Source organism: Bidens hawaiensis, unplaced genomic scaffold (assembly GCF_021521415.1).
Source record: "Bidens hawaiensis isolate Kalapana, Puna unplaced genomic scaffold, B.hawaiensis_p1.1 tig00034166_1, whole genome shotgun sequence".
NCBI classification, from domain to species: domain Eukaryota; kingdom Viridiplantae; phylum Streptophyta; class Magnoliopsida; order Asterales; family Asteraceae; genus Bidens; species Bidens hawaiensis.
Window position 1 is genome coordinate 117,377 of NW_027495884.1, and position 17,076 is coordinate 134,452.

The window sequence follows — 17,076 nt, forward strand, 5'->3', positions numbered from 1 at the left end:
CATGTTTCATTTCTCCACACCAAACGCTGTTTAAATGTATCATATGATGCAATGATATTTTGTGTTATATTTTTGGTTAAATTTATTCTAGAAACACTGATATATGGAGACGTTACTTTTTATTAACAAGCTAGGCACGGTAGTTTTCTTCAATACATGGCGATTATAATATGTTCTTATAATCGCAAATATCACATGTTCTTATTTAATTTTGGATAATATGCAAATCCAAGAGTTTTAACTTGAGACACACCAATTTAATGCTCACATATTACATTTCTTAGTCAGATAGTTATTACACACTTACTAAAATACAATAAAATACATAATTGAGAGATGTGTACGTACTCCGTCATTTCACTAAGTAAAGAACAACAGAACGTTTTGATTAACTTTACGACTTTTGATGTCACTCTTGCCAAACCTTGATACGTATGTTGACCGAAATAGATCCATGATAAGGGGGATCTGTATGATAAAAAATATTGCAACCGGTGGAAATGCTAATCCGCATATTGGAGCAAGCATCCACTTCTTATGATTACAAAAGACAAGGAACAAGGTGGCAATGAAGGCTACCATCATGGTAGCTGTAGATATCAACAAGGTGCAAAGACCAACAATTAGCCGTCTTGGCAGACTTAGCAGAAAATCTTCTTCAGAACAACGTGCAGTGAGAATCGATAGAAACACCAATAGTGAAGTAGCGGATGTGAATAGTGAGATTGCATCTGCTATTGCAAAGATAGTGAACACAATGTCCTTCAAAAACACGGGAACACCTGTATCTTTGCTTCCACCAGGTACAGTAATGGCTGCGGCAAACACGATTGTGGTAATTAATGCTGCAGTGATGCTGCATGAGTCTGCTACTTTCTTCATCCAGTCTTCTCCTTCTTTCACCAATTTCTTGTGTTCCTTCGTAAAGAGCATCTCTGGCGTATCATTTAAGACGTTCGTCTTATTAACGTATGTTGGAAACACAAGCTTCTCCACTTCCTATATAAATTGATCTCATTATTCTACTATATATAATTAATAATTCCCTGCTTATGGATTAAAATTCATATTATTTGTACCTCGCGCCACTGAAGCTCCCTTTGTAGTTGTAATGCTGCACCAGTTATACGTTTGAGTTTATTTGATGGAGCTAATTTTCCTGCCAAATGCAACATATTGTTCTTAGAAGAATCTTCCATTGTTCGATAAATATTCTTACGATCCCCCAGGATATAGATCATGTTGTAGATTCTTTCTGAACGGTGTATTGTGGCTAACTGGATGATGTCATGGCCATCCTTATCTTGGCAACGGATTGCTTCAGGCCATTTCTGTAAAATCTCCTCAACAACTTCATAAGCATCTTCACGTGCAGCTTCAAGAATTGGCCCTTTGAATAGATCGTCACTGCTACTACTACCAGGCGACGTGTCTATAATTTTTTGGCATACTTGTTCTAGAACCATTTTTGCTTGCTCATATTCCTTCTTTTTCTGTTCGATATTCTTGATGGGTGGAACTGTATAAAAACAAAATGAATATTCGAAACTAGATCTTAAGATCATTGACATGTAAATCATAAATTTATATGCAAGCTCTTTCTTCATTCAAGATTATCAGACACTCTTACCCACTTTCGCTGCAGCGACCCACAATAAGAAATAAAGCATAACGAATGGGATATAAACCATTATCAATAGGAGGAGAATTAAGTAATATATCCAATAAACCATTGCTACTGCTACTGCATAAACACACAAATTATACTGTTCAATGTTCAGTTCAAATATATGGTTCTGCTTTGTCATAAATAGCTTACCAAATAGAATCAACTTTATTCCTGACAAGAGCGATTGTAGATACCCCTCTTCACAACTTAAAACAGACCGCATGACCCTTTTGAAGGTTGAAGATACATATACTGAAAACTCAAACAACCTTTTAGTTCTCTTGATTGTCATTTCCTGACTTGTTTTCTGGTCGAAACCTACAAGAGGAAAACGCTAAATATTCTTAGAAGGAAATATCGAAATTAGAAGCAAAAAGCATATAAGAAGAAACTTACTTGGATATATAAGTGTTTCTCCATAGTCTAACCCACTCGGAAAGGTTCTAGCCAAAGCCATCAGTACATTATCTTCGGACGTAGCATATTCAGGATTATCCTTAATTAAAATGGACGCGAATTCTGAAAATATATAGAACACTGAAGATGTATTTTGGTGATTGTATGTATTTCATATATATATGGCAGATACATTATACATTATAAATGTATCTGGTACACTGTACACAGTTGCGTCCCACATTCATCAACCATGAATGTTATCTACATTTTATAATAAAAACTTCAGAAATTTTCGGAAATCTTAGATTATTTGTTTTGTATTTCATTTACATGTTTATAATGTATTTTAAAATCACTATTTTACTAAGGCTTTCATTTATATTCACATGTGCCCATATAACTTAAAATAGAAAAACCGAAATTAACATGAAGGACTGACTACTCACCGTATCGTTTTGCAGAAATAGCATAAACAAGAAGGTTCATGCCTCTTTCAACAGGAGGGTAATCACGGGTCGGCTTCATTTCGTCACCGGCAACTTTCTTTCTTTTTGTGTCATCTTCGGCACCTTTATTATTTATTTCCTCCCACATCTCAGTGGCTTTAAGTAAGTATGCAATGGTATCAAGATGATACTTTTGATAGGCCTTATTCAATGGTGTTTTGCCTTTGTTGTCTACAATACTCAGCAGATCTTTTTCTTGCCTAACCAAGAGACGTGCTGCCTCGGTGTTGCCAACAATGGCAGCAATGTGAAGGGCTGTGCTTCCCTCGTCATTTGTTATCTTGGTCAAGTCATCTTCATAACGTAAACTAATTAATATATCTCTGGTTAAATTGTTCAAACCTTTTCCAACAGCTATGTGTAGTAACGTGTTTCCATCAGTATTGATTTTTTTTGTCAAATCATTTGTCTCTTCTAGTTCGAAGAATACCGTATACCAATCCCCATTCGCCATTAGTTTCCGCCATTTGTTAATTTCTTTGTTGTCATATTCACCTTTGGTCTCTGTTTTCTTATCCACTTTTACTGGAGCTAAATCTGTGTTTCATTTTGAAATTTCAGTAGAAGACTTGCGGCTAATAAAGTTATCAACAAGTTTTTTCAATGGTAAAATCACCAAAATATGCATTTCAACTAAAAAATGGCAAAATAACCATGGAATTTGTTAGAACGAATAATAGCGCAAGAGAAATGGTGGTACAAGATAGAATGGCGTAGGAGATTCACGTTGACGCCATATGTGTTGGGTTAATGTTGACCAATTCTCCGGGTGATAGCTGTTGTATCTGGTGAATGAGTAAATGGGAAGGAATGACTCTATTTATGAACATTGCTAATCTGGGGATATGTTGACCTAAAATAAAGGAAACCTGCTTTCTAGGAGTTGAGTTGATTTTATTTTGCTATTAAACGTTTGATTTTAATTCATTCCATTTATTCGATCATCACATATCATTTGACTGTTCCCTGTAAGCACTCGATTATTCAATAAAGAGATTACATTCGACTACTTGTTCTACATATTTCCTTATCATGCTATGGCCGAAACCCCTATCCAAATTTAACATTTGGTATCAGAGCATCCACGCTATGATCCAATTTAATCTAAAAATTTCACTTTACAACACCATGGAAGTTATTACGAACCCTAATTCCTCCAAAGACAATTATGTTCCATTCCAATGCGCAATTCTCACAACACCACGACACCACGGCCGCCTTTGGGTCTTTGCAGAATGTGTAGCTGCACAAGGCCCACAACCAGAAGGGCCCATACATTTTTAAGTTAACCAGCCATGAATCCAAATTTCAAATCATGAAGTCCAAATTTCAAATGGCTGGCCCGTATATGAATTGCAAAGCCCAAGTAAAAAAAAACCTTAACCTTTTCCGTGTGTAGAGGTGGTGCACAATTATCTTTAGTCTTCTATTTATTTTCATCATTTCATATAATCAAATTCTTGTTATAACATTTAGAAAAAACATATCCACGTGATGATGCAAACTTTCATCACCAATTATATGTTTATGTCTCCTAAATAGTAATTTCAATAGTGTATATATTTACCTCATGTAACATAAGAACATGCATATTGACAAAGTTACTAAATTGCCTATTCTTATTCTCTTGTTTCTTTGTTAACTTACAGTTCACATATTACTCTAATAATCTTGTTATAGTTAGGGCTAATATCATAGCACGTTACCAGCACGGGCCGCTTATATCATAATCAAGAAAGGTACGTGATAGGCACAAAGGTATCCACATAAGCATCATAATCACTTCTTTAATTATGTACATTAGAAAAATATATATGCATATACATATACTAAGTAATAACAATAATGCGTATAAACATTGTTATTAAAATTGGATAACTATTCTAACTTTTCATTATGCATCTAATTTTTACTTTCATCGCAACTAACTTTTATCTATATATGCATACTAATATTTCATTTAGAAGTTAGATTTATTTATACTAACAATTCTAATCTTTTTATTGTGCATACTAATTATATATTTTATGAAATAAACTTTATTTAATATCTTATTAATATTATATATATACACACACACACACACAAACGGTAATATTACCGTTACAAAACAGTAATATAACCGTTATAAAACGGTTATAAATTTTCACTATAAATAACCAATTATCAACTTCATTTCATTTACAGCAAACATTCTTCTTTTTAAGTTTATCCAAGATAAAGCTTTTAAAATGATTCACCCGGTTTTGGTGCTGGTCACTATAATGCTTATACTACTTCTCATTCTACTTTTTAATCTCCCACCTGAAGATTTCGGCATTTTCTTTTTCTTTAATATGTTTATAGCTCTACCAATGTATTGTATCTTATTGTTGATTGATATATATGGATTCTAATATTTATCTTATTATTTGCTCTACTATGTTTAGCAACAAAATGTCAAATATCTCAAAACTTGAATTCCCTTCACTATGGAGAAAACTATATGTCTTTGACAGCAAATGTCGAAAGACATTTGAAATCAATGGATGTGTTAGAAGCAATCCAAGAAGACAATGATTGCTCTAAACAGGATAATGCAAGAGCTGATGTTTTCATCCATAAACATATTGATGAATTACTACAGCATGATTATTTTAATTGTGATCATCCATATATGATATGGGAAGATTTGAAAAACAGATTTGATCATCTAAGGGAGGTTTTACTTCCTACTTCTAGAGATGAATGGAACATTCTTAGGTTCCAAGAATTTAAGAGGGTAAATGATTACACCTCTGCTTTATATCGAATTTGCTCAAAGCTAGATTTTTGTGGGCATCCTAAATCAGAGGAAGAAAAGTTAGAGAAAACTTACTCCACATTTCATGCATCAAATATAAACTTGCAAACACCTTATCGATTGTAGAATTTTAGAAGATACTCTGATCTAAATGCATTACTCCTTGTAGCTGAGAAAAATAATGAATTATTGATGAAAAATCATCAATCTCGTCCCACGGGTTCATTAGCAATACCAGAAGCAAATGTTTCTCACAAAAATTCTCATAAAATTTCTGGTCATAAATGGGAACAGGGTCGGGGACGAGGCTGTGACCATTTTGACAAAAAGCATTTTAATGGTTGTAACCATTCATTTAAATGGAACACTAATTCTTACGGTCGTGGCCGTGGCCGTGGTCGTAGCCAGAGAGCCAATAATTACCGTGTTCCACAAAATAAAAATTTCAACCAACACAATAAATGGAATGAAGCTGGTAGGTCCGAAAACAATGACACTTCATGTTTTAGATGTGAAGTACAAACCACTGGTCAAAGGCTTGTCGCACATCTCCACATCTGTGTGAACTACCAAGCCTCTCTCAAAGGAAAAGAGAAAGAAGTGAACCATATTGATAACTTTTATGATCTCAATGTCGAGCTGAGCATACAGACTTTGATGTGGAACTCTGAAAAAAAGTTGCTTGACGACAATAATTATATGCAATAATTAAGTGTGTTTCTCATTATCTTTAATTATGTGTTTTCCTTTATATACTGTTTGTTTTTCAATTAAATAAAGTTCTTATTAAAATATCATAATGTCTTCGTTATATACTTATTATTTTTCTTAATATTTTCAAGATTTAAAATGAAAATCACTAGAGCACAAGATCAAACAAATGAAGAAGATATATGTATAGCGGATAGTGGAGCCACGCATACTATACTTAGATCTAAAAAATATTTTTATAAACTGAAGTCAACAAAAGGGATCATAAATGCAATATCAGGTCCTACAAACTTGATAGAAGGAGTGGGAAAAACTAATTTAGTATTACCAAATGGTGCAAAGCTCAAAATAGAAAATGCTTTATTTTCCACAAAATCAACAAGAAATTTGTTGAGTTTCAAAAACATATATCATAATGGATATGATACTCAGTCAAAGACTGTTAGTAATGAAAAATATTTGCATATCATAAGCAAAGATCAGATATTGGAAAAACTGTCAATGCTCCATTCTGGTTTACATTATACATATATAAATGTACCTCAAGCACATATGGCGGTCAAAGAAAATTGTTGTGATTCTGGTATCATAAACTTATGGCATGACATATTAGGCTATCCAGGATCCACAATGATGAAAATGATCATTGAAAAGACACATGGGCATCCACTGAAAGATCAAAAGATCCACAAAATAGATAAAATGTCAAAATGTACATCTTGTTCTCTTGGTAAATTAATTACAAGGCCTTCGCCATTAAAAGTTGATAAAGAAACACCAATGTTTCTTGAAAGAATTCAAGGTGACATATGTGGACCAATTCATCCACCATGTGGACCATTTAGATACTTCATGGTCTTAATAGACGCATCAAGTAGATAGTCTAATATCTCTCTGTTATCGACTCGTAATATCGCTTTTGCAAACTTTCTTACTCAAATTATCAAATGACATGCACATTTTCTCGATTATACCATTAAAAGAGTAAGGCCTGATAATGCGGGAGAATTTACATCGCATGCTTTTGATGAATATTGCATGTCAGTGGGGATTGTTGTTGAACACCCTGCTGCTCATGTACACACACAAAATGGTTTAGCCGAGTCGTTGATCAAACGCCTACAGCAAATAGCTAGACCATTAATAATGAGGACAAAACTCCCTGTTTCTATTGGCTTCATGCAATTATACATGCTGAATCATTAATTCGTGTGAGACCAAGTTCAAATCATAAATACTATCCCACACAACTTGTTTCCGAAAATGAGCCAAACATCTTTCACCTTAGAATTTTTGGGTGTCTTGTGTGTGTTCCTATTGCACCTTAGAATTTACATCGCATGCTTTTGATGAATATTGCATGTCTGTGGGGATTGTTGTTGAACACCTTGCTGCTCATGTACACACACAAAATGATTTAGCCGAGTCGTTGATCAAACGCCTACAGCAAATAGCTAGACCGTTAATAATGAGGACAAAACTCCCTTTTTCTATTTGGGGTCATGCAATTATACATGCTGGATCATTAATTCGTGTGAAACCAAGTGCAAATCATAAATATTATCCCACACAACTAGTATCCGGAAATGAGCCAAACATCTTTCACCTTAGAATTTTCGGGTGTGCTGTGTATGTTCCTATTGCACCACCACATCACACAAAAATGGGTCCTTAAAGAAGGTTGATTATATATGTTGGATATGAAACGTCTTCCATCATAAGATACCTTGAACCTTTAACATGTGATGTATTTACAGCACGTTTTGCTGATTCCCATTTTAACGAGACAATATTCTCGACGTTAGGGGAGAAATGAAAAGGCAAGAAAGAGATATATCATGGTGTGTGCCATCGTTATTACACCTAGACCCAAGATCAAAACAAAGTGAGACAGGGGTTCAAAAAATAATACATCTACAAGAAATTGCCAGTCAGTTACCTGATGCATTTACTGATATAAGCAGGGTCACTAAATCTCATATACCAGCTGCTAATGCTCCAGCTCGACTTGAGATTCCAAGCAAGCAAAACCATAATAATGCACCTCATGAATGCCAAAAACGTTTAAAACGTGGAAGGTCAATCGGTTCAAAGGATAAAAATCCTCGAAAAAGAAAGGGCTCTGAAAAGGATACTGACCCTATGGAAGGAATGATTAACAAAACATTCCATCAAGAAATAATAAATGATATAACATTTCCTCAGAAAGAAATAAATGATTTTAATAAGGAATTATCAATCAACAATGGTCAATCACATATAATGTGAGATCGAGATGAAATGGAAAATATTGATGATATATTTTCTTATTCTGTGGCAAGTGATATCATGAAAGAAAATGATGACCCTGAACCAAAATCTGTAGATTATTGTAAAAATCGACAAGATTGGAACTAATTGAAAGATGTCATGCAAGCTGAATTGAATTCACTAAACAATTGAAAGGTTTTTGGACCTATTGTCATTACACCAAAGTCAATAAAGCCTGTAGGATATAAATGGGTTTTTGTGAGGAAACGAAATAAGAAAAATGAAGTTACAAGATATAAAACAAGACTTGTAGCTCAAGGTTTTTCTTAGAGGCCAGGAATTGACTATGAAGAAACATATTCTCCTGTTATGGATGCTATTACCTTTAGATATTTAATCAGCTTAGCAGTCTCTAAAAATTTAGAGATGCGTCTTATGGATGTTGTCACGGCTTACTTGTATGGATCACTAGACAGTGACATCTATATGAAAATTCCAGAAGGATTTAAACTTCCCAAAGCATTAAACTCAAAGCCTAAGGAAATGTATTCCATCAAGTTACAAAGATCCTTGTATGGGCTGAAACAATCTGGAAGGATGTGGTACAACCGTTTGAGTGATTATTTGATAAGTAAAGGATACACAAATAATCTTATTTGTCCATGTGTCTTCATTAAGAATACAACATCAGGATATGTTATCATAGATGTGTATGTTGATCTAAATTTAATTGGGATACAAAAAGAAATTAAAGAAGCAAATGCTCTTTTAAAGAAAGAATTTGAAATGAAAGACCTTGGAAAAACCAAATATTGTCTTGGTTTACAAATTGAGCATATGCATAATGGGATACTTGTGCATCAGTCAACTTATACTGAGAAACTCTTAAAAAGTTTCAATATGGACAAAGCAAATCCTTTAAGCACACTGATGGTTGTTAGATCACTCAATATTGACAATAATCCATTTCATCCTTGCGAAGATAATGAAGAGATTATTGGTCCCGAATTACTATACCTCAGTGCAATTGGAGCACTTATGTATCTTACTAACTGTACAAGACTTGATATTTCTTTTGCAGTTAATTTATTGGCAAGATTCAGGTCATCCCCTACTAAAAGACATTGGAATGGCATTAAACATATTTTTAGGTATTTAAAAGGAACTGTTGATTTAGGTTTATTTTATCCTAACGATTCAAAAGAAGGGTTGGTTGGTTATGCAGATGCAGGCTATTTATCTGATCCCCATAAAGCAAAATCTCAAACTGGATACATATTTAAGAATGGAAGAACTTCGATTTCATGGCGTTGTCACACCCCGACCAAATGCGGCGGAACATGCCGGGGTGCAACGATTGCTCATACGCGCATGAAACTATTTAAAGCGACAATATTTAACAAACTCATTTCATTTCACAACATCGAAAATGTCACATAACCAAATATTCGTAACTCAAATACAACAAAATATAACAAAATATAGCAAATTGACTATTCTTATTCTCTTGTTTCTTTGTTAACTTCAACTTCACATATTACTCTAATAATCTTGTTATAGTTAAGTCTAATATCATAACAATTCTTTTATTTAATTTGTTTTGTTTTGTTACTTTTGAAATGGTATAGTATGTGGTGTATTATTATGTTTTTTAACATCTATTGGCAAATAAATTATTATTGTTCACTAGTTAACGTAAGGGGAATTTTAAAACGACCTCAAGTTGAAACATATAATGGGTTTGTAACTATATGTGTGTGTAAATATAAAGAGGCCTATTTTTCAAGTGTTTGTAAATATAAAGTGGCCTATTTTTTAACTCACATAAGGTGCACGAGATCTTCGGAGTTTTCAGAGACGGCCCTGATAGCACCTGCAAACTATAACACCTGGTTCATCAAGATGGAAGCTATCATGGGTGCCCATGGATTGTGGGATGCCATCGAGCTCCAGGCCGGACGGGTTCAGTTTCAAGTTTATTAAACATTTTTGGGATCTGTTTGAAGCAGACTTCGAGAATGTTTTGGCTGAGTTTCATTCAACAGGGAGATTCAACATAGGGTCAGTTCGTCTTTTATTACTTTGATCCCTAAGTGTCAAGATCCGGTCGGTTTAAATGAGTACAGGCCTATTAATTTGGTGGGGGTGATAAATAAAGTGGTTTCAAAAGTTTTGGCTCTCCGTTTAAAAAAGGTGTTAGGGTCGGTTGTTTCTGATACTCAATCGACGTTTTTAAGAGGCAAGGCTATTCTTGATGGACCTCTGATAGTTAATGAATTAATCTCCTGGGCGAATAAATCAAAGTATAAAGCTTTATTTCTAAAAATTGATTTCGAGAAAGCTTATGATAATGTAAATTGGAATTTTTTTAATTTCGGTCATGTCTCAAATGGGATTTCCTCCGATTTGGTGTGATTGGATTCTTGGAATTTTATCTTCGACAAGATCGTCAGTGCTCGTTAATGGCTCGCCGACCTTTGAGTTTCAATGTTATAAAGGGATGAGACAAGGAGACCCTATATCTCCTTTTCTGTTCCTAATGGTGATGGAACCTCTCTCTAATATGGTGGTGAAGGCTGTGGAGGAAGGTATTTTAGTGGGTTTTCGGACTCCGAATAGGGGCGATGGTGTCTCACCTTCTGTATGCGGATGATGCCATGATAATAGGGGAATGGTCTAAAAGGAATTTGGAAAACGTGAACAAAATTCTAAGGTGTTTTCATATGTGCTCAGGCCTAAATATAAATTTTAAAAAATCAAACCTTTATGGAAGTACCGTGACTATAGTAGAATTACACGAGATGGCTGGGTCCTTGGTTGCAAACTTGGGAGGATGCCTTTTATTCACTTAGGCATTTTTGTGGGAGCCAACATGAATAAAATTCATAACTGGAACACAATTATGGATATTTTTCAAAAAAGGCTTGCGGTTTGGAAAGCCCGTTCCTTGTCTATAGGAGGTAGGGTCGTTTTAATAAAATTGGTCCTAGAAAGTTTACCAGTATATTATTTGTCCATTTTTAACCTTGAAAAGATTATGAAGAGATTCTTATGGGGAGGATCGAATGAGGGTCGTAAAATTCATTGGGTGGCTTGGGAGAGGGTGACTCTCCCTAACCTCTCCCTAAAGATAAAGGTGGTTTAGCCATCTCGAGGCTCAACGTTGTTAATAATTATTTGTTGGCGAAGTGGGGTTGGAGATATAAAACGGAAGAGGGGGGGTCTATATATGGAAAAGGGTTGTAGATTCTATACATAACCATATAAAGGTCCCAGGAAACAAAAGGATCTCTAGTGTCTACAGCAATATTGTCAAAGCTATAAACAAGTTAAATTGGGAAGGTAGCAGGTTGGTTGATTTGATTAAAGAGAAGTTAGGAAATGGTCAAATGATAAGCTTTTGGAGTGACAATTGGGTTGGTAGTATGTGTCTAAAAGAGTTTTGCCCAAATCTTTACAAGTTGGAAAAAGAAAAAAAATGTAAAGTGAAAGAAAGATTTTGGAGATTGGGTGGTAGCTGTGGATGGGCGTGGAGCTGGTATAGAAGCCCAAACACTATACAAGAATTGACTAAGTGGGAGAAATGTTTTCATCTAATAAACGCTGCTCCGTGGAACGAAGGGTCGGACTCGTGGGTTTGGCTAGGTGATAAAGGGGGTGAGTTCTCAGTTAGTTCGGTCAAAGGCCTATTAACAAGAAATAAAAATATGGCTAATGTTATGAAGTGGAGTAAATAGGTTCCGGCGAAGTGCAATAATCATGCTCGGAGGGCGGAGATTGATAGATTACCTACTAAGGGAGCTTTGGAACGAAGGAATTTAAGGGTCTCGGACAATATTTGCGCTTTGTGTGAGGTGGAAAGTGAGTCTGCGGAACATATAACAACGGGTTGTGGCGTTGCAGCGGTTGTTTTGTAACATCCCGAAATTTCAAGATAATATTAATTATATTACTTAATAATAGAGGGAAAGTTTACTCGGGTTATCAGGAAATAAATAAAAGAATAGGAGTTGGTATGGGTCGGGCTAGTGTCGGGTAATGGATGTGGGTTATGGACTTGGATTAATTGAGATGGGTTAAATGAGAATGGGATTTCAGGGATATAAATACCCCCAAAATCCCGAAATATCTTCATTCTATCTTTATCCAAGCACACTCCACACACACATTCTAACCGATCAAGATTCGAAGCCGAGACCGGGGATTTTGTTGATAGATCTGAGTTGGTAAGGTAAGAACAAATCCAACAATGCTTATATTACTGAAAATGGTTAGGATTGGATGGGCTAACCGGACCCGAAACCCAAACTGCCCAAATCGGACCCCTAAAACGTCGATTTTAGGCCGATTTGATGGTTGGGATTTGTAGGCGCCGATCATACGATTCCGTGGGTACCAAAATCGAGTTATTTGGCTAAGAAACGAAGGATTTATGGGCAAACAGATCTGCAGCGCGATAACTTCGCCTGCAAGATTAAGTTCGCCTGATGAACTTCGCCTTCAAGCGTAACTTCGCCTTCAAGCCAAGTTCGCCTAAGGATAACTTCGCCTGAAGCCAAGTTCGCGTAAGGTTTAACTTCGCCTGAAGCCAAGTTCGCCTAAGGTTTAACTTCGCCTGAAGCTAAGTTCGCCTGAGGTTTAACTTCGCCTGAAGCCAAGTTCGCCCAAGGGTTAACTTCGCCTAAAGCCAAGTTTGATTAGAAAATAAATTAAAAGCGATAAGTTAAAGTAAGCTAATACTAGGCCACCAGATTAGATCAGACGAGTATTGATACGTGTAACTTGTACAGTCAGCCGAGCTCAGTTAAGGAAGGGATTTACAGCTATCAGAAAAAGAAGCAGAATTCAGGTGAGTTTCTAGCCCCATTTATGTGTTACGTTTTCGGGGCTGTGTGCATACTCAATGTGATAGTTAATACACTTACCTTAAATGGTAAGTGTATGCCGTGTATGATATATGTGATAGATATGATTGATTGCATGACGGTACGTGAACGATCTTCGGATATTGCACGTACTGTCAGGATGTAAATAAAGATATTAATATTGTATGTAATGTGAGGATGATGTATAAACATTATGAATGGAAGCTTGTCGGTACGTGAACGATATTCGGATATTGCACGTATCGTCAAGGGAAGTGATTAGCTCCTTACATGGATATTAAATAATAACTTATAGATAGTGTTCCTTATATGGATATATATAGAGTTTCCTTATATGGAAAGTATAATGTTCCTTCTATGGAAAGTATAGTGTTCCTTCTATGGAAAGTATAGTGTTCCTTCTATGGAAAGTATAGTGTTCCTTCTATGGAAAGTAAAGTGTTCCTTCTATGGAAAGTATTCAGAGTGTTCCTCCTATGGAAATTCTATATAGTATGGTAATGGTAAAGGTTCTTTTAATAGATATTACGTGATGATCCTCCTATGGATAATTATACGAGGTTGGGGTAGAAATATGTGTCTTCGGATACGTTAAGTAATATATGAGAATAAAATTGTATGTTGCCTGATTAACTAGAACTCACTCAGCGTAGCTGACTTTTAGTATGCACGCAGGTGAGCTGATTTATAGAGTTAGCATGAGGATGACACACGGCATGGATTGAACGGCTGGCATCTGAAGAAAGAAGTAAAGATGTTTTCAATTTAAAGTTTTGTGTTATGGTATCAAATGAAAGATTTAATGTTTTGTAACAAATGATTGATGTTTTATATTCCGCGAAAAGTTTTTAATAAACTCTGATTTGAAGAACTGTGTTTATGAGTAAATCCGACGCTAAAGTAGGGCTACCGGTAACGGGGCCTTACATGTTTGGGATCACATTGTCGTTGGTGTAAAGTGCCCCCTATTTTTGGTTTTTCAGTTAGAGACCTCTTAGAGCTTCACAAGTCCATCAAGCTTGGAGATGTAGCGAAAGAAGCGTTTCATAGGATCATCGTTATTGTTTGTTGGAGTATTTGAATTGCGAGAAATGATAAGGTGTTCGAAGGAAGCGAGGTTAAAGTGGAAGACATTATTGGTGGCATAAAATCTCTTGGTTTTCTTTAGTTTAAGAATAGGTCTAAATGTAGATCGATTAGTTGGTCGAATTGGTATAATTTTGTTTTCATGTAATTGTGTTTGCTCTTTCTTGATGGCCTCCGTGTTTTGGAGGTAGCGTGGTGGTGGTGTAGTTTTTTTTGCTTGTTTATAAAAACGGTTCGAAAATAAAAAGTTAGTAAAGAGGGCATAAAAAGTGAAAATCCCAATAAAGCACATCCGACATAGATGTGGAAATCACAATAAAGCACACCATGCAATTCATATATATATATATATATATATATATATATATATATATATATATATATATATATATATATATATATATATAGATGACCTGATCTGTAATTCACTATAGTTTCTATATATTTTAAACTATTTTCTTAATTAGTATTCATTAAAAAAGAAAACATTTTTAACAAATTAATAAATAAATTTAGATTAAAAGCTATCAAGTTAAAAATGTTTTAAATTAATTTAATTTAAATAAAATACTTTCGATTTGTTTTTTTCTTTTTAACCTCTAGACTTCTAGTTCTAAGGGCTGGTTCCTAAAAGTTTTAAGCGACAAATTATTCGTAATAGAAGATGACTTGGAGACATATGGTTGTTTACATCTAAGCATATTATAAAAGTCAAAGACAACAAAATATATATAGAGAGGCATACTTGTTCAAAATTGAACCAGGGTTCATGTCAAATACCTTGTTTAAAACTCATGTTTGAATCAAAGCATGATTTCAGATTCATCCAAACATCTTTGGCCGAAGAAAGATCGACAACAATACCAAGTACGTCATCGCTAATTGATCCAAAAATCCAACCTTTGAGAAGACTGTCGTATTGTTTCGTGATCTTCGAACTATAAACTTTTGGAACATCATCTATAAGCCAACACATATCATGAGCCTGCATGAGGCAAAGCATTTGTGTCTTCCAACGATGATAATTGCCATAACCGGATAGCTTTACAGAAACAAAGTTAGATACGTTAGTATTGAATGCATATAGATGATAGGAATTTGGGTCTTCAGGAGGGGTTGATGAACTGGCCATGTTAATGAGATACAGTTAGATAGACGAGGAAGTGAGAGATGAATGGAGTTTTGTGTCTTTGCTTATTGGAGATAATGCATTATACCAGGGCCTTGTATGTAAACTTGTAGAGTGAAGTAGAAGAAAGCTCAAATTGGAATTCATAATATGGCCAGCCTTGAAATTTAATATCATAAGTAAACTAGAGTAAACTATAATTGTATTCCTCTATGTGTACTAAAAGAAAAGTTAAAACTTCATAGTTTAAAAAAAAAAGGGTTAAAACTTCATAGTTTATCTGTAAAATTACTCTTGCAGACTACGTACATTTATAACTAGCACAATTCTTCTTCCTTTTTCATGTTTTTTAGTAAATTAAGTGTCAAGTTTGGTCACTTATGTGACTTAAATTCAAAATCTTACTTTTTACATTTGGACCCTTGAGGATTTGAGTTCATTTCTTTTCGTTCAAATCGCTAAACATGTCTATTTTCTATCTATAACTAAGGGGTTATTTCTGTCTTTTTACCTATTTGCTTGAAAGTAACAATTGTAACCAAACCTCACGAACAGTTATATAAGACGAATATTACGTATTTACCAATTTTTATAGATTAAAATGAAGTTATTAAATATCTATTTTAATCATGTTTCAAATATATTTATTCAGAATTATTTAACTAAAAAACCTCATCTTGATTTCCACAATAAAATAATGAACGTGTCAACCGGTCCATACGCATGTCGCTCGCAATTTGTTACGGTCGTATATCTGAATTTTAGTAAAGTTATCGAATGGCCCACTTGTTAAAAAATTTACAACGTATTTAACATGATACTAAGAGATCATATGTAGTTATAATGTCTTACTCATGGGCATTATGCGTCACGTATCGTCTAGTCAGAGTTATGGTTTTTTACAAAAATAGGGCGTAGTCACGTGACTTTTACACTTTTTTTATTTAAAAAAAAACATTTACTAAAAATAATCAAATATCAATAATATTTTATTAAATAGATATTTCATTAAAATAAAAAAAACTACTCGTCGTCGTCGTCTTCATCGTCTTCGCCCTCGTCGTTTTCATCTTCGCCCTCGTCGTCGTCGTCTTCATCATCGTCTTCATTGTTGCCCTCGTTTTGATTATCGTTTTCATCAAACAAATGTTGCTTCATCCAAAGATGTTGGACCAAATCCCCCTTTATAAGTGCGTTATGTATCTCTCTTGACCGCACAAAATCCGATTTTTCGAGTCCTTGCTCCATACTTGCTGGAGTTCGTGGTGGATTCGAGTCCGGTATGAAAGTTGGTCATATTGTTCTTCCATCGTCCTTGATGATTATGTTATGCATTATGATACATACATACATAGCACATTTCATTCTTTCTAAAGATCACCATAAACGACAAGAATTTTTAACAAATTGCCATCGTTATTGAAGAACATCAAAACACCTCTTGATATCCTTTTTCATAAACTATTACACTTTTTTAAAATGATGTCTTTTTTCTTAAATTAGTAGTTCTATATTCTTTAAACGGTTTACGTTTCAACGTCTAAGCTTTAATTAAGTTAATGTACCCCGTTGAACTTTGGTAATGTTTTTCATCAATTAGTACGTCTCTATCCCTAAACTTCCTAGTGTTTTCAGATAGTAATGTTTTTTTAAAAAAT

General features: G+C 34.6%; 1 protein-coding gene across 1 annotated transcript; it reads right to left on the reverse strand.

Moving 5' to 3' along the window:
- Window positions 1-360: 360 nt before the first annotated feature.
- LOC143585758 (ankyrin repeat-containing protein NPR4-like) lies at window positions 361-933 on the reverse strand. Its single transcript, XM_077067463.1, has one exon. The coding sequence runs from the start codon at window positions 931-933 to the stop codon at window positions 361-363; it is 573 nt and encodes a 190-aa protein (XP_076923578.1).
- Window positions 934-17,076: the final 16,143 nt, after the last annotated feature.